Consider the following 20,000-nt stretch of genomic DNA (forward strand, 5'->3'; position numbering starts at 1 on the left):
TTTCTTATTTTTTTTCAATCATGAACAAAGAGTAGCAACATCAAGAAATAAATAAGGGTAAGGGCGAGGTTGAAGAGGCATCTTACAGATAGCATATATAGCACCGAATGTCTGAGTGTATCATAAAAAAAAATTACACACGAACACATATCCACTGTTCAAAATGAGTGTTTTTGCGTCATTAAACACAGATATACATTATAGCTTTTTATATATTTATATTCGCTTTAGATACGACTAAACAGAACTCACATATACACGATATTTTTTTCACTTCAAATCACTGACGAAACATGGCAATTTTAAATTCATTGCCCTAAAGGCAAAACGTTTGACGAAACACTACTGTTACTTTTATTCAGGTGAATTCATTGTCATTCTGTAAGGAAGTTTATAACTAGTTCAGGCTGCAGAACAAGCCTTTTCCGACTCATTCCAGAGTTTATACAGAACAAGCCTTGCACACTTAATTCCAGAATTATTCTGGAATTTCCAGGAGACACTCACTTCCGCAAGATATTCTATTCTATAAGGGTACAGTGTTTACACTACATATCACAGTTTTCATTAGCAGTTCACCACTAGTTTTTTTTTTTTATTACTATTTCTTTATTTTTTAGTATCCAGGTTTAGGTAATCGTTGGGTTTAAATGAGCAACAGAGAACCTTTAAAAAGAGTATGAGAGAGAGAGAGAGAGAGAGAGAGAGAGAGAGAGAGAGAGAGAGAGAGAGAGAGATTCCAGGAATATGAACGTGAGAAACGGAAAAAGAAAGAGGGTTATGAAAGTATCTGCCGTTATTTACGCTAGGCTTTACACAAAAACGATCTTATCGAAGGGAGGGAGAGGAAATATGGCATATAAGAGAGACTGGTCATGAATATCTACGAACAGACAATAAACCTCGGATGTTTATAAAGTTAACTGAAGATCTCTTTTCTCTCTCCTCCAACGCAATACTATACACAGCTCTCGCGGGGGAGTTCCATCAGGGGCGTTTCAGAAGTCTCTTCAATTTCCATTTTCCTCTGAATTTCTGGATGGATTCCAGTGTTGGAATTGGAAACCCTGCTGGACGACTTGAAGGAGGGTGTTTTGGAGGACGTGGTGCAAGTCGAGGAGTGCGTTGAGCACCGTCCCAGGGAGTCTGTGGAGGCCAGAGGTGCCAACCCCTGCAGCGCCGAGAGTTTCTCCCTCAAGAGGGAATCCGTCTCAAGGGCGTTGCTGGACTGTATGGAGAATAAATAGTAATTCGGACTTTAGTGCTGCCAGATCTAATGAATTATTTTCTATAAAAGCGCACTCATGGGAGTAGTGATTCTTATTACATTTAGAAATAAACGCAGTTTTATATTTTGGGGAAAGGGATGAAAATTAACCCGGGAGGACCTGATCTAACTGCTTGAGACTTATGCTTAAGTGTATCATCATCATTGTGGTATTATGATTAAAGTTTCACAGGGGACAAATCTCTATCAAGTGGAAATATGATTTCATTTCCTCAAAGAAAACTGCAACTCTGTTGAGATAACTCCAATCAAAAATCATATTCTGTTATTGGCATGGAACAAGATATATTTTTCAAAGTCCTGTAGTTTCCCAGTAACTCGATATTTCCGAATGTGTACAACGCTTTTATCAAATTTCTGACTACTAATTAAATTAATAGTATAGTTTCCATGCCTTGTATACTTACATTGTTGAGGATGTCAGGAGAGACATAACAATTGCCCAGAGAACCTGTCTTGCCTCCCCATTGGATGCCATCTTGTTTTTCACATTCTGTGAGAAAAAGAAATTGAGATTTATATCAAGAACAGAAAATGATGAGCATCTTGTTAAGAACACCAGAGAAAAAAAATAGTTTGCATAAGCAATTAAACGGAGGGGAAAAAATAAGAATATCAGGTGATTATCTTCTGTTGCACAGTAAGAATAAATAGGACAGTGTGATGAAGGACTCGTTGCATATTAGAAAAAGGATTTATTACCTGAACTGACGCAGATCAGGGTATGGACATCCTTGGAGTCATAGGTGTCCTTCAGGGGTCCTGCGTAGAGAATCTCCGCTCCACTCTTCCTCTTTCGCCTCCTGCGGGACATGACCACACCCACGCCAACGCAGACAATGACACCGACCATGACACCGATGAGTAGAACGAGGAAGGGCGTGATGGTCAGGAGAACGGTGTGGGCGTCGGGGGAAATGACCTTATCCGCCGACGACGAGTGAGCCGTGTACGTGATGGTGTACGGAGGGCTCGACCCTCTGCTGTTGGCTGCAGTGATCGTGAGGAGGTACTCCACGTCCAGTTGAACTCTGGTCGAAAGAGCAGTGTGTGTGTTATGAAAGCGTCCTTCGGTAGGGATATACTCAAATGAGAACTAAAAGTCAGATTTGAAAATGTGTACGTTAAAAACTTTCAGTAATCTGACAGGAAAGTATTGACGAATAGGTATCTTCATAATCTAGATAATTATTTAATTAAGTGATAAAGTATGAGTAAAACATCATACTTTTTATGATTTTTTACTTAGTTTTCTTAGACAAAAAGAAAAAAAATATATATATTTATAATATGATTGCTGAAATTTCAGCTTTTATCATATTACATCAGGCCAGTATTTGCTCATTCAATGTTATGAAAATATCCTCCGATATGAATCAGTTAGAATGGGAAATGAAGGACAAACTAGAAAACGGGTCTAGTAAAAAACTTTAGGTCAGGTTTTAGTGATGTATCGATAAATATGAATCCATATACAGTAGCGCCAAACCTATTAGTCATTTAATAACATGATTTTTTTTTCTTGTAGACAGATAAGAAATATTGCCTGCTAAAATTTCAATTTTAAAGGCAACATATGAGTGTGGTAGGGGAGAAGGGTATGTGGGCGAGGGAGGGGATGCATATTCCGGATATGCGAGGGTGGTAAGTTGTTCGTCTTGTCGTCAAAAGAATAAAAAAGAAAAGTGGATTTGATTTGCATTACAGACCATATTATTCTATCACCTTTAAAAACAAAGACCTACATTGAAAAGAACATTAGCACTAAAGCTATTGTTAAAACGCATTTATTATTAGACCTTAATGTTAGGAAACACGAAATTACATCACATTCCAGTAACAACAGTTCCAAGATTAGAGTCCTCTATAGCCGTTGTCGACCTGAATTGTTTTTCGTTAACCTGAGCGACATTCATATGTCATAACATTCATTAAATTTCTTTGATGCAGCGCCTAATGTCAAATTAATTATAGACTTTCCTTTTCATTCTCATGAAAATTAGTCATCTATTAATATTAGTTAAAATGGGTTCTCAGATATTGCTATGGTCTATCTATTTGCAGGTTCATTATGATCTACATAGGTGCTATTTTCCCTGAGCCCAGTTTCCAAACATGACGTTGGCAAGAATAGAAATGTAATAGAATAAAGAGCATTATATTATAAATATATATATATATATATATATATATATATATATATATATATATATATATATATTATATATCGCTGACGTAAGACGTTCAAAGGCATTATAATATCTTAAACATTTTTCATCGAACCATGAAATCTTTTTTTAAAAAATGACGAATGGTTAATGAATCACCGATATAATACCACCTGAAGTTACCGACTTATTTATGCAGAGATCATCGGGCAGAGAAACCTGCCCCTTACCCGACACTTTCCTTTCTGCATGGGATAAGAATCCAGCCAATACAATTCTTCCCTAAAGCCAACGAACAGACACGTGATCGCCTCGGTGAAAAGTCCGTTTGCTTGATTCACTCTGCGATTGATTGTATCGTTCTTTTTCCTCCACCTACGACAACTCTTCCAATAGACTATTAACAGATGACGCCACGAAAGGTCGATTGTATATATATATATATATATATATATATATATATATATATATATATATATACATACAATCGACCTTTCGTGGCGTCATCTGTTAATAGTCTATTGGAAGAGTTGTCGTAGGTGGAGGAAAAAGAACGATACAATCAATCGCAGAGTGAATCAAGCAAACGGACTTTTCACCGAGGCGATCACGTGTCTGTTCGTTGGCTTTAGGGAAGAATTGTATTGGCTGGATTCTTATCCCATGCAGAAAGGAAAGTGTCGGGTAAGGGGCAGGTTTCTCTGCCCGATGATCTCTGCATAAAATAAGTCGGTAACTTCAGGTGGTATTATATCGGTGATTCATTAACCATTCGTCATTTTTTAAAAAAAGATTTCATGGTTCGATGAAAAATGTTTAAGATATTATAATGCCTTTGAACGTCTTACGTCAGCGATTTTTTCAGCACGGCGTAAAAAAATAAAAAGAAGAATATTAATAAATAAATAAAAATCCAAGTTCCTTCTTCGAGGCTTGATTGCTTAATGACAACCCCACTCTTCTCAGCGTGGGCTTCACACAGAGGGGATTATTTATTTCTATAGTAATAATCATATCCAGGGCAGAGTGAGGAAATTGAGATTCTGCTCGGTACTGCGACAATAAAAGAAATACATTGGATTTCTATGATAGTTTGACGTAGATTTTAGTCACCTTCTAAGAAACAAAATGGCAAATGAATATGAATTCATTATCAAACTATGCTAGACCTAATTTCCAGAGAAAATTAATATATACTTAAGTATATCTTAGTTTAACCAGACCACTTTTTGATTAACAGCTCCTCTAAGGCTGTCCTGAAGGATTAGATATTTTTACGTGGCTAAGAACCAATTGGTCACCTAGCAACGGGGCCTGCAGCTTAGTGTGGTATCCGAGCCACATTATATCGAGGAGTGAATTTCTATCACCAGAAATTAATTCCTCTGATTCCGCGTTGGCAGAGCTAAGAACCGAACTTAGGACCACCGGATTGGTAGCCGAGCGCGAAAACCACTCGTCCAACGAGGAACTAATACTACATACTGCACAGCGAAGACGTGAATGAGGAAACTGAGAGGTAAAAGGTCCATGAGTCACAGAAAACATATTGACGAACCTTGCCACGACGAAGAAGGGCTGAGCAGCCAGCCGGAACTCGTCGAGCGTCTCCTGGGTATCCGCCTTCCGCACCTCCAGGGTAAACGTCTGACGGAGTCCGCCGTCCCAGCCGGGAATGCACTTCACCACCAGGTAAGTCGGAGGCATCGTGGCATTCCGCTCGGCGACGCAGCCGGAGACCGACTCGGGTTTAGCTGTGAAAGAGTGCAAAGTCGGGGCTATGGACGGATTTATTCTGCCGAGACAAAACTGAATGGGGTCGGGTGGGTCCACTTTTTATAGTGGGAACGGTTGCAACTGAACTATAATACTAATCGTCACTACGCTACTAAAATGACTACTAAAACTGAGAATAACAGCTACAAAAACAAACGTCATTAACTATTGATATTATTGTTGACGCTACCACTATAGGTTGTGTGAATTATTAATGGAAATAAAGAAATCCTTTTCAAACGATAAGCCTTGCATATAAGAAATGAAATCAATCGTAAAAGCAACATGCATTTTCCACCTAAAGTTCACAGTCTGGCCACTCAGCAAGCAGGAATCACACAGCGAACATAAATACGGAATTCCACAAACTATTATTAGCGCCACCTACTACTGGGTGGTTATGACAGAGCTCTTTCACCTAACCCTCCTCCACAAACATCCCACACTTTCCCCAGGGGCATTGCCTCGACGTGTGCCTTTGAAACGTTACATTAAAAAAAACACGGTATTAAAAAGCTCGGAACATTACAATGGTATATAATTATTCCGGAAAATTTTTCATATATTGTATTTTTCACACAGGTGCTGGTTTGATCAGAGCGCATAAGACTGCCAGAATGTAAGTGACAATATTTGAATATAATCAGAGGGAATGCTGCATTACAATTTAAAAAAAAAAGGCCCTGAGGGTTTTTTTATATTGCATTGTTGTTTGTTATCAATACAGTTTCACCATCTGTCACATACAAAATACAAATCTATACGAGAGTTGCACAATGAATACGTTTGGTTACAATTAAGAAACAAGTACAATGCCGTCATATACAAAGCCAACATAAACACAAAATATAAGCAAGAATCAATGAGGTGGCATTAAGAAGACAAAAAATGAAATAAAAACAAATACCGAAGAAGACAGTCATGATCTTGAGATGCGGCAAATTATACACATACTAGTTGAAATCGCTGAATAACCCTTTCTCTCTCTCTCTCTCTCTCTCTCTCTCTCTCTCTCTCTCTCTCTCTCTCAACTGCATTATCTAAGGGTACACAATACTCCTAAATAGGTTGATTAACGCATGCAGATTACTGTGCTTATATATATTTTCCTCAAAAGAGAGAGAGAGAGAGAGAGAGAGAGAGAGAGAGAGAGAGAGAGGAGAGAGAGCAATCCTTTTATATCACTTAGGTACAGGTAGTAGTGAAATGGAAATGACAGATGGTTTAGATTTCGTATAAAATTTGGATTTTATTCTCTATGATTAGAATATTTAAAAAACAATAACGTTCTGAAAAATCACTATTCAATTCCATCGTTTTTGGCAGAATTGCTCTCAGGAAATTTCGCAGATAATTATTATTATTTATTTATTTATTTATTTATTTATCTATCTATTTTTGTACGGGGAGTGGAAAGACCAGTGCTGGATGGATTTGTTGTGTGGATTATGTTATGTGAAACCATAAACAAATCTACCTCTCGTCCCGTCAAAGCATTTTCGCTCCGTCCCCGCTACCATTCCGCCCTCGAATCTCATTTGCTTGTGCTAAATAAGGTTCTTCCTTTGATAGTGACCCCAAAGGGTTTTCGGGGGATGTTTTCTAGGGCTAGTGTTTCTAGGGAGTCTTTATCATATGATATTTACATTCTTTTGCTTCTGTTTTACGGTAATCCCCAACGGGCTTGTACTAAACAAGGTGGATACGTACTATAACCCTTGAGAGTCACTATCAAGGAAAGATAAGAACTATAAAAACTATAAAAACGAAGTGCAAACAAACTATTGTGTAAATAAACCATTTCCTGTTTACAGGCTACCGGTATAAGTGTTATGTCCTTTATTTGACTACTTGATTTATCGTGCAAAATAATTTTCATTCATTCAGTGGTGAGCAGCGTGAATTATTCTCAGTAGGTCCACGAATTACTTCTGTGTAAATGAGGTCTGGTCTTTTCCCTGTTTTATCATATTCATCAATATGATGAATCCGCAACATATCTACGGTAACTTCAAAAGAAGGTAGCTGAAGTGATGCTGAGTTCGCAATACAATGTTCAAAATTCTTTGCAAAGTACTGAAATATGTAAAATACTAAAAACTGTGATATAACGATAGAAGATTTCCGTTTGGTTCGACAGAATATAGTTGAGTGAATTAAGAAATGAAAATACGAAGCACAGCCTCAGAGAAGAGAGTGGAGCAGACCTATTCGTTTTTTTTTTTTTTTTTTTTTTTAACTATTGATTAACCAGCTATGAAATTCCCTTAGCGTCAAAAAGTGGAGAAGAACACCAGTGAAAGTATTGAAAACAGACCCATTGGCAACTGTAGCGACCAAAGAGAGACCCGACTCACCCACGGGGAGGATGTTGAAGACGCAGGGCTCCTTCTGCTGCCCGAGGTCGTTGATGGCCCAGCAGAGGAGGGAGCCGAAATCGTGATAGGTCTGAGGCGTGTAGCTGATGATGCTGGTGGTGCCCGAGTTGGTGGTCAGGTTCAGTGCCACGTCCACCAGTCCCGAGGAACTGTTCATTGCCCATCTGAATAAAGGCATCGGTTGCAACATGAATTATACAGGAAAAAATGATAAGTCAAAACTTAAAGAGAAATAAAGTCGTAAAGTGAACATGTACAGTACAGTACAATAGCACATGGAAATAAAAGTAAATACATCAAAATTATGTTACGTTAAATATAATTATGCATGAACGTGATTTCTTACACATTTTTAGATCAAACCTTTAAGACCATAATACTATATTAAATTATACATGGAATTATATACGAAGGTACTTCATATCTCATATCTAAATAGAAATCTCATTTATCTGAAACAAAATACGCTCAGTGTGCAAGCGTAAGGGTATGTTTGCCTGTTTTTATCAATGTATATAAAACCAACTAATGAGCATCCGAAGAATAATTATATATGTAAACGTGTATTGAAGCATATTCCAAACATTTGAATATGTTTTCCTTTTATCAGAAGAATTCATTGTTGTTTCATAATCATATTTGCATTTGTATGTAAAAAGCCTCTACATTGTAGTTATATATGTATGTATGCATGAATGTATGTATGTTTGTATGTATGTATGTATGTATGTATGTATGTATTTTCGACACTTTGAAGTCAATTACATTTGTATTGGAGGAACTAACATTCTCACACTTCGAGTATCTCCAAAACTTACCTGAAAGCGGTCGGTGCAGGATAGGAAGTCACTTTACAAGGGACTTCCAGGACCTCGTGTTTGGCTGCCCCAAAGACCGTTTGCTGATTTTCGGCACAAAGCGGTAGAACTGGTGTTGAAGAGAACGACATACAATTGAGTCTCTTATGGAGAACAGTGGGATTTAAACGTTAAAGCTATCTGCAATACATGCATCAGTCGCTATGCAATGACTTTCAGAAAAAGCTTAAACAAACGCTTATGCGAAAATGATTCAGGTACAATCATATCAAAGCATTCTCCTTGTAAGACAGGACGCTACTATCCCAGCATATAAATAAGTAAATAAATAGATATAGGAATAAATTAACAAAGGAATCATTGCGACAGTCATCCTTAAAACACCATGAGAAAAATAAAATTTTATCAAGTCTTCTCTTTAAATTCATTTTATATGTCCAAATGTGTCAGCATGAAGTGCATATTACTCTTGTACTTGGAAGGTTACGCTCCTGCCTCCAGGATATTAAACTTGTTTTATTATAATGATCCCCTTTCTACTTTAGTCAAACATTCTTTTTGCATCAGCCCAGTTCATGCTTTCGAAATGGTCCCCTTAGTATAGTCTATTCTTCTGTTTGGATTGTATCTTTTTTGTCGTTCATCTATATATATATATATATATATATATATATATATATATATATATATATATATATATATATATATATATATATATATATATATATATAAAACTAATTTTTTACTTGGAACCCAATGTAACTGCTAAATCCTAAGCACTTTTGTTTAACTTTAGCTTTTTCTTTTTCTTTTTTTTTTTTGCATATTTAGTGCATTCATTTCGTTTATGGTTTTATTCATAACTTTCCCCGCAGAATTCATGGAAGATGTTTATCATCTAAACGCCTTAGCCGAGACAACACCACATAAAGAATTAATGCGAGTCATAGAAAAAAGTTTTATCTCATTTCTAAAAAAAAAATAGGAGTCCATTGAAATTATGGAATAAAGGAGAAGGAAGTAATGCCATTCAATGACAAGGGGAAAGGAATAGTACAAGCTATGAATATTTCAAGAACGTTCTAATGGTAATATACCTAAGCCTTATGTGAAAAGAATGCATAAGGTCTCTCAATTTTTATGCCACAGGAGTTGAGAACGACACTAAAATTCTTCTTTGGAAAGTGATCACAATAAAACTTTTGTCGTTAGCGAAAGACTCTAGCTCCGGAGTTGTCTCCAGAGGCTGCTTCAGAAACGATCAATATTGTACTTATTCCGCTGCATTATTTTACTCCAAGACCTGAGGTTAATAGAGTAATTTTATGGAAACCTGAAAAATACCTCCAAAATCTATAATCATTGCACATACTAGAAAAATGTACCAGTCCTCATCAACATGATTGTTTGTATGGTGCTTTTACGTTGCATGGAACCAGTGGTTATTCAGCAACAGGACCAACGGCTTTACGTGACTTCCGAACCACGTCGAGAGAGAACTTCTATCACCAGAAATGCACATCTCTCACTCCTCAATGGAATGGCCGAGAATCAAACCCACGACCACCGAGGCGGGACGTTAATACATACCAACCACGCCGCTGAGGCGCTGTATATCATCAACATGATTTACTTTCTGATGATTGTTTCAACGACAAACCGGAGAAATTTTCAGTCTGCACCAAGATCCAAAACCATATTTCCAATGAATTTCGACTTTATTCCAATGGACTTTATCCTGAGTATTATATATATATATATATATATATATATATATATATATATATATATATATATATATATATATAGCGAATACCCCGAGGAAAATGATAGGCAGAAATCCAAGCGCTCTCGCCTTTACTAGGACACTGTCAAAGAACGACAATGTCTTAGTAAAGACGAAAGCGCTTGGATTTCTGCCTATCATTTTCCTTGTGGTATATATATATATATATATATATATATATATATATATATATATATATATATATATATATATATATATATATATATATATATATATATATATATATATATATATATATATATATATATATATATATATATATATATATATATATATATATATATATATATATATATATATATATATAGAGCTACATAAATATATATACATATATATATATATATATATATATATATATATATAGAGCTACATAAATATATATACATACATATATATATATATATATATATATATATATATGTGTGTGTGTGTGTGTGCGTGTGTGTGTGTATGCATATATAAATATTAAGCTGAAAATGTAATTTCACATCCAATTTGCGCTACTTCTGGGATATCACCGAAAGGCAATTATAAAAGATAAATTATTTGGTACCTAAGTGACTTCCAGCCGACATTCAAGACTGGTAGGCTGTCAAGAGAGATATAAGCTATAATGCCGACTCCACCGTAAATATATACCGAGGAATGTGGAATTGTACTTAGCATCGGTGTCGTCACACCCCCATCATGGCCGCTGAGTGGTACGTTTGGAGCACGTTGCTATTTATAAACATTTATCAATCTGTTGCTATTTATAAATGTTTACCACATCACCGTGACATTTCATTATATTAAGCTAGAATACCCAAGTGACTCGATCACCCGACAATACCAATCAACGACTTCCTTGAACTGGTGAAGGTTTACGTCGAATTCATTATTTTAAACTTTATATCAAAATATACCAACAAAAACTCGTCATCACTATGGGCTTTCCTTTTTCTCTATTAATTGCTAATCTGTTAATGGAATACTTTGAGACTAAATTACATACAATAGTTCCCCTAAATTTACATCCTGTTTTATGGATTCGATATGCTGACGACATTTTTGCAATATTTCCCCACAATGATGAGTGTTTTAATTCATTCTTCACATCACTTAATAACCTTTCCCCGGGTATTGAATTTAGTGTTGAATGAGAAAATAATGGTATTTTATATTACTCATCGCTGAAATACATCGATCAGGTATTTAATATGAATTTAACGATTTGGTGTATATAGAAAGCCCACCCACTCAGGGAGTTACTTACTTTACTTTTGCTAATCATTCAACCTGTGTTGAAAAAGTGTAATTTCAATATTGTTCCTTCGGGCTCAAAATTTGTGAACCTCAGCTCTTAGTCAGTTAATATATCCAAAACATTAATTTCCTTATGGTTTTTTACCGTTAAAAGATCATTTCTACAACAGTAACGAAACCCACAAGAACTACCTTATTCCAAAAAATTACCAATGCTAAGAAAGAAAACAAGCAAAATTTTTTTAAAAAGAGAATTTAGCGTTCACCTTTAACAACTAATTAAAACAGACTAAATTAACTTCTGGTCTGTAGATTATTCCCAGTTAAGATTGTGACTAAGTCTATATCGGGGAAATGAGGATATTGTTCAGTCAGAGTAGAGCATAAAAATGCATGTAGGACAGGGGCCAATGACAGTGCCGTAACCAGCCACTGTCTTGTTTGGAACATCAAATTTCTTTTGACAAGACAAAAATTATCTGCAAGAAAAGCGAACACAGTTGGATGCTTTCCAAGGAAACAAGGCATTCACCTCCAAAGAGGTTTTCACAGAAAGGTTCATGTGCCTGGTAGCCAATCTACAATCAGATATTTTAGCAGGAATTGCTCTTCGGGCACTAACGACTTAAACACGTGTACAATAACAAGAACACTACTTCAGGAAATTATGACACTTAAGGAAGACCCCTAGACTGATAGTTTCCATTTTAGTTGTTCTTTCAAGAATTTTGTATTACTTTCATTTCTTTGTAAACTGTATTTTTACTCGGTACAATTACAAAGGATCTTAGTAAAAAGGTCGAAAGCTCCTGTTCTGTATTTACTCACTTAAATTTGGTTGTGAAAAGTGGTTTTTTCTTAAACACACACCACACACACACACACACACATATATATACTAATATATATATATATATATATATATATATATATATATATATATATACATATATATATACATATATATATATATATATATATATATATATATATGTATGTATATATATATATATATATATATATATATATATATATAGTATATATACAGAAACAGAACATTACTCAATAATTTTTTACGCCATTGCAAGTTTCACAACTTATATAATATATATATATATATATATATATATATATATATATATATATATATATATATATATATATATATATATATATATACAGAACATTACTCGAACATTTTTTCATGCCATTGCAAGTTTCACAATTATATATATATATATATATATATATATATATATATATATATATATATATATATATATATATATATATATATATATATATATATATATATAGTTACAGAACATTACTCGAACATTTTTTTCATGCCATTGCAAGTTTCACAACTTATATAATTTATATATATATATATATATATATATATATATATATATATATATATTATATATATATATATATAGTTACAGAACATTACTCGAACATTTTTTCATGCCATTGCAAGTTTCACAACTTTTTGTCATTTATTTCTGTCGCCTCGGATACAAGTCAGGAGACTTTCCGCAGAATGTTCCCACTAAACGCCATATTTGCACAAGAACCGATGTTTCACCGCCGAGTTTCCACTGAATAAATTTTAAAGTTTGAGGCTGATCCGAGGCGCGTTCGATGTCCGCCCTATCGTTTATCATGGGACATGTATGTAAATTGTGTCCTTCGGACGGGCGCTAACAGTCTCTGAAGAAACCAATACATATTCTTTTAACCGAAGAAAAAGAGAGAGAAGGCAAAGACTGGAGAAAAGAATAAGTGAACCCGGCCTCGAAGAATCTATAGACGAGCCTCTTCAAAGACAGAAACCTTGAGCAGTTAGTTCCGGCAGCTATTGCCAAGAAAAGCTCTATGGCGAGAGATGATGCTAATGACACCCTTACAAAGTTCCTGCTCAAAGAAGTATCACAGAGACAGTTAAAGAGCTGAAGACAGTTTAAGAGGTTGAACAGCTTAAATACATAAAGTTCGAAGGGGGCAAATTAAAAGTAAAAGGTAGAAAAAAACTAACTAACTGCTCAAGGTAAAAATATCGTTAAGAACGTCAAGATATCCTACGGCATTCTGTCTTTGAAGAGGCTCGTCTATAGATTCTTCGAGGCCGGTTTCACATATTCTTTTCTCCAGTCGTTTGCTCTCTCTCTTTCCCCTCGGTTAAAAGAATATGTATTGGTTTCTTCAGTGACTATTAGTGCCCGTCCCAAGGACACAATTTACATACATGTCCCATGGTAAACGATAGGGCGGACGGACATCGAACGCGCCTCGGATCAGCCCCAAAACTTTAAGATTTATTCAGTGGAAACTCGGCGGTGAAACATCGGTTCTTGTGCAAATATGGGCCGTTTAGTGGGAAAATTCTGTGGGAAGTCTCCTGCCTTGTATCCAAAGCGACAGAAATGAATGACAAAAAGTTGTGAAACTTGCAATGGCACAATAAATTATCGAGTAATGTTTTGTGGCTGTATATATATATATATTTTTTTTTTTTTAATCGCATATAGCCACTCGCACAATTCTCAACGCCTGCATGAACAACTTTAATTCTAAAATACCTATCAAACAATAATCTCTCTCTCCTCTCTCTCTCTCTCTCTATCTCATCTGTTCATATATATATATATATATATATATATATATATATATATATAAAATTATAATATATATATATTATATATGTATATATATATAATATATATATATATATATATATATATATATTATCTACTATTTCTAGGTGGATCCCTCTTCCGTAATCGTAATTTTTCTAACATATTAAAAAATTACTGCGCCTTTTCTTCCTTCGCTGAGAACCATTAATGCATGTGTCATTTTTATACTAAATGGTAAAAATATTCTGTAACTGATAAAGCTTGAGGGGGATTTTGATGGAGGTGAGAGAGAGAGAGAGAGAGAGAGAGAGAGAGAGAGGAAGTTTTTTGCATGTTTACAAAGTATCTTCGATTAAACAAAAATGTTCTTAAGACTGCTCCTGTTTTATGAGTGCCTGTGCGTATGTGTACAGGTTCTATTTAGTCAAGATACGGAGAAGAGAGAGACGGAAAGAAGTTATGTCTAGTAGGGAGAAAAACACCGACAGAGAGACAGGCAGGCAAAACAAAGAGACACTTCCCGTGAAGTAATTGATTTAAACTTGCGGATATATTTGAAAGAAAGTCGTGTGTCAAGGTGAGAGACACGACAGACAGACAAAACAAGGCGAACACTGGTATACATAGTAACTAATTTATATCTGGTCGATAGGTATGAGAGAGAGAGAGAGAGTGAGAGAGAGAGAGAGAGAGAGAGAGAGATAATATTTCAACGCTGAGTTGAAGGAGGGCGCTGATAATGTGAATATGAGAAGCTGTTTGGAGGGTCTGAGAGAGTCCGGTCGCTGAACGTCCGGGCGGGATGGATTTTGGGTGGAGTAGATCCTGCAAATGCTAACAAAAAAGGAGGCCCATTTCTGAGGGAGACGAGGCAGACGGGGCGGGAAAGAGGAATGGAGAATGGAGAAAGGAAGCAGAATGAATAAAGAGGTTTATGCAGGTAGGAATGGAGTAAATGAAAACTAAATACAAGATTCAAGACACTGGGGACAAAAAAAACAAAAATGTTTTGGTACAGGGTAGAAAATAAAAATAAATTGAAAGGTGCATAGAGAACCACAAGAGGAGAAGGAGGAGGGGGAACAGGTGAAGAGAAACCCGGTCAATCTCGAAAGAGAATAAATGGATCAAGGGAGAACTGGAGCAAAGAGGGACAAAAAGGAAGGGGAACTGAAAGTAAAGAGGTGAGAAAAGACCAATACAATAATGTTATGAATAAGATGAAGGAATTATTGGAGGGGTGAGAGAAGGACATGATGCCATTGAAGGAATACAAGAAATAAAGGTACAAGAAAAGTGAACAAGAATGAAATGGAAAGGGGATGCAAAAATAGAACGCATAAAAGTTGTATAAAAACAGTGAAAAGGAATAGAGGGGAAAAAAGAAAGACACGGAAAGGCAGAAAATATAGACAAAGAGAGAAAAGATAAAAATATTAAAGGGAAAGATATTAGCTATGAAAAGTAGATATGGGTAGAAAAAAAATAGTTAAAAGTGCTCAGTGAATCAGAAAGGATATGGAGTCAGATGAAATTGTCAAAGGGACGGAGAGGAAACTGCTAAACGAAGAAAGACAGAACTGATAAAGAGAGGAGAGGAAATTGATGCATAAGGAAACGTAGAACCGAAAAAGGAAAGAAAGGGAATTGATAAGAGGAGGGAGAGAAAATCTGAAAGAGACAGGCAGAGAAACCTGATGAAACGAGATGAGAGAATGAGTTCGGCGACGTCTAATTGGAAAGAGGTAACGGTATGGAGCGACGTTAAGAGGATGATGAAGTTCGAGGGCTGCGTAGACTTTGATGGTTGGAAATTGGAGATCTTTTATTCCTGGACCTTAACTAAATTACTAAGCGTAGCCCAGTGAGGTGTCACCCGAGAAATGAATTCACTTCTTCCTGTATCACTAATGATTTCCGTCTTCTTTTGATAATAAGGTTAACATTGTAGATGAGATAGAGTTAATATCATGATGTACATCAGTGATTCCCAAACTGGGGTCCGCGGACGCCTGTGGGTCCAGGAGAAGGTCCTAGCTGGTACGCGACACGATAAAAAAATTTATATTTTCTCAACGCCAGAAAAAAAATATAGGGATTCATTTTGAAATCTAGTTTACACGTTCATTAATATGCAGCTATATAATTTTTAAACACCAAAAAGATCAAGGCAACACAAAAGTAGAGCCGCACATTCATACTGAAAGCACAGAGATCTACTTTAGATTATTTCGCTGCGATATACATTTCCCCAGCACTTATTTCACTCTCTAAGTCAATAGGGTTAATTTCAGCCTCATAATTTCCCAAAAAGTTTTTCATCCAGCATTAATTTCATATACTTTGTAAAGCAAACTTTCATAGAAGTTCGAACTTGAATGGTACTGAGGAAAACTAGTGGATGTCCTCTTTTCTATATATTATTTTCTTCCCGCTGCTACGGGAAGACACATTCAGATGTAACTCGCCGGATCTAAACCTGTCAAATTCGTCGCTTGCAAAATGAGATGCCATTTTTTAAATTCTTGAATTTTATATCGTTTCTTATAGTCTTAGACGCTTTAATAGGAGAGCCTATGGGTTCCATTAGGTTAAGCAAAATTCCTGTTCGTTGCCCGTTCTTTTCCTAATCCCTCAGGGCTGGACTAGATAAGGAACGGATTAGCTGACTATTTTACTGACTGACTGATTTACTAACCGCAAATACGAGGAAGACAGTATATCTCACAGAAGGTTCACAGACACCACAACGTATCTTTTCCAGTGTGGAAAATATCTTTACTAATAAGGAAACGAAGAGTCTCGAAACTGTCTGTGAAATATAATACTGTTCTTCGATTGTGGATTTTCACCGAACAAGTCTCATCCATCGCTAAAGAGTTTAATATCATTCCTGTGTACACCGTTTATACCAGCTTCCATATTGTGATCATTCTGAAACTAACGAATTATAAAATTTGTCTTGACTACTCACATTTAACATTCATTTGCAAGGTGTTAGAAGTAGCAGCTCCCTGAGTATTGGCAGCAGCACACGTGTACGTTCCAGAGGACCTCCTGGTAACTGACTGAAGCACCAGACTGGCAGGGCTGATGATGACCCCTGCTGAAGGATCGCTCCGAAGGGGAACGCCCTGGAAAGGAAGAACATGAAAAAGTGATGAATTAGAAGTGATCGCAGCGAAGGCATTTTTCCACTGGTAAGTAAGAAAATCAATCGATAAACAAGATACTTTCAACAATAGCTCTAGGCTGGGAGACTGACCTTTCAGCGCCAAGGATGTAAACTAAGCTGATGTATACTTTAACAGAATAGAATCATTTATATAGTATTTAATTTAGAAAATACTCGAGCATTAACTTTCAAGAGTTCCAAAAACAACAGCATATGTACGTAAAGATCAGGAAATAAAGACCGTAAAAAAAAAAAAAAAAAAAAAACAGGAAGAAAGCAATAACTTTGTTTCGAACTAAAATCGCAGAATCCACGTCTTGGATTTCCGCTTCAGTTGTCAAAAACGCCGGGCCTAAGTTTTATTGACTCTCAGCTGTTAACTTCTGTTCTTTTCTCTTTCTTCTCGTTTTTTTTTTCCTTTTTTTTTTTTTTGCGTGAGTGGCTGCTAAGCATCTAGCCGTCTTTTAAAACTTTTCGAGAGCAAATCCCGTACGACAGAATTTCTCAATATCTTCACGCATCTGATAAGAAAAACTGTGTGTGTGTTTTCCGGAATAAATATTTTACCGCACAAAATTAGAGAAAGTTAGGATACTTTTCCAGGAGAAGAAAGGGATATAAAATCGGAGGGACAGGCCTAAACTTGAAGCTTCCCTTTAGATTAAATTCAAAAGGATAAATAAAAAATTTCCAAGCCTCGAAAATGCGAAGTAACCAACTACAAAACGAGAGAGAGAGAGAAGAGAGAGAGACAGAGAGAGAGACCGCCCGCCATGGAATGAGCCCATAAGGTGGGTCGTGTTGGCTAAGTCCTTCTCTTATTCCTTAACTCCCTCCTTCCACCCGACCTTTCAGATTCTGTTCCATCTCTCTCTTCTTCCTTCGTCCTCTCTTGTCTTTCGACACCATACAGCGAGTGCTATTTTTCAAGGACAGCTCCTCGCCCAGTTTCAATAAATAAACTTTATTACGAAGCCGTCATAGGTTTGGGTCTCCAGCGTTTACAATGAACGAATTTTGTTTGTTTCTGGTGTTTAGCTCTGTGTGATCTTCGATCGTCGTCATCAAGTGTATATACATACATAAGTACATCTCTTTCTTATCGTGTAATAGCTCAATAAGCTGAAGTCATCAACGTGATAATCTTCCACCCTGCTGGTGTGATGTCTCTCTCTCTCTCTCTCTCTCTCTCTCTCTCTCTCTCTCTCTCCTCACACACACACACACACACACACACGCATAAGAACTCACTCACACACACACACCTCTAGACATAAAACTAAGCCTCCCATTTCCAGTCTTTATCCAGAACACAGAGACAACGAGAGTTTGAGCACTTACATTATGAGCCCACTGAATACCCGTAACGGCGGGATTCGCCTCCACATTACACTTGAAGTACACGTCGTCTCCCTCCTCTAAGTCTTCCAAGTTCAGGCTCAACCCCAGCTGCAGATTAAGTTTTGGCTTGTCTGTGGGAAAAAAATGGAAAAACCTGTTAAGGTGCTTCATCATATAGGATTCTTTATATTTGTCTGCTTGTTCTAGTGTATGTCCCAAGCGCCAAACTTACTGGGAGGGTCATAAAAACCTGTTGTTGAGGTTACTCTAGAACCAGAACTCTAGGTATATTAAAACACGTTTACAGGCCAGAGAATGGATGCCTTTTAACTTAATGAATTAATGACAAAATGAAAAGCCATTCCAAACGATACGAGAGAACTGTAAAATACTACAAGGGGCACTTTGATTCCGTAACTTCATTGAGAAAAACACCATCTTCTCGCTTTGAGGGATCCCAAGTTTAGGCGTTTACCTGACTTCCATGACGAACAGAAACAAAACGTATACCTAAATTAACTCGTCAAATTGAAAAAGAAAGATAATACGAGATCCTTATCCTCAGATCGCTGAAATTTTAACTTAATTACCTCACTGAACATGAGAGGGACCAAAGTTCTGGCGTTTACCCGACTCACATTATGATAAGATACTGCTCATGCCTCAAGTTTCTTGTGGGGGTTTACGAGGAACATGGTCGTTCCCGACTTGCCAAGTAGAGCGAAATATACGACGGCATAACAAGATTGCAAAGGAGCTCGGATATGGCTGGTCCCTACTCCTCAGTTTACAGGAATGATGAGGATAACCTCAGAAGTTGAAGTGTAAAGGGGAAAATTAAAAATTCTCGAGAGATGGAGGAAGATTCCAACAAAATGACCTCATAAAGACTCATAAACGTGAAAGTTGCAGCGTTGTTGATGGACACATTTAGGAAGACGGAACCTACGGGAAGGGCCTCCTAGCTTGGGCCAGAGACCATAAAAAAAAAAGGAAAAAAACGAACAAGAGAGATACTACAAGTAAAAGACAAAATTCCCTCTAAGATTTTTGCTAATCTTACAACACGAGGAGGTCGGCAACGTGACCTCATTGTGATTCACGCTATCGGACATCATAATTTCTTCAATTTCCTGCACTTGAATCTTAAGGCCTTGTAGTGACAAGCGTATTCAAAATAGCACGATGGGTTCGAGAAGTTAAGAGGTCATTTGTGGCTGTAAATATATATATATATATATATATATATATATATATATATATATATATATATATATATATATATATATATTATGTACCCCATATGTTATGTGCATTAAGCTACACATGTCCTTAAATATATATATATATATATATATATAT

General features: G+C 36.3%; 1 protein-coding gene across 2 annotated transcripts in view; it reads right to left on the bottom strand.

The window, feature by feature from the left end:
• Window positions 1-585: 585 nt before the first annotated feature.
• Window positions 586-20,000, bottom strand: part of LOC135220547 (synaptogenesis protein syg-2-like) — a 136,743-nt gene continuing 117,328 nt past the window's right edge. Inside the window, exons 8-15 of one of the 2 annotated variants that reach the window (XM_064257739.1) lie at window positions 18,639-18,769; window positions 17,097-17,256; window positions 8,429-8,537; window positions 7,590-7,774; window positions 5,015-5,210; window positions 1,991-2,319; window positions 1,696-1,781; window positions 586-1,228 (exon numbers count right to left, since the gene is read on the bottom strand). In XM_064257739.1, coding sequence (XP_064113809.1) covers window positions 959-1,228; window positions 1,696-1,781; window positions 1,991-2,319; window positions 5,015-5,210; window positions 7,590-7,774; window positions 8,429-8,537; window positions 17,097-17,256; window positions 18,639-18,769 — 1,466 coding nt within the window. In that variant the 3' untranslated portion in view covers window positions 586-958. Of the gene's footprint in view, window positions 1,229-1,695; window positions 1,782-1,990; window positions 2,320-5,014; window positions 5,235-7,589; window positions 7,775-8,428; window positions 8,538-17,096; window positions 17,257-18,638; window positions 18,770-20,000 lie in introns of both variants that reach the window. The other variant, XM_064257738.1, reaches the window with a different exon arrangement.

This window comes from Macrobrachium nipponense, chromosome 2 (assembly GCF_015104395.2).
Source record: "Macrobrachium nipponense isolate FS-2020 chromosome 2, ASM1510439v2, whole genome shotgun sequence".
Taxonomy (NCBI): Eukaryota; Metazoa; Arthropoda; class Malacostraca; order Decapoda; family Palaemonidae; genus Macrobrachium; species Macrobrachium nipponense.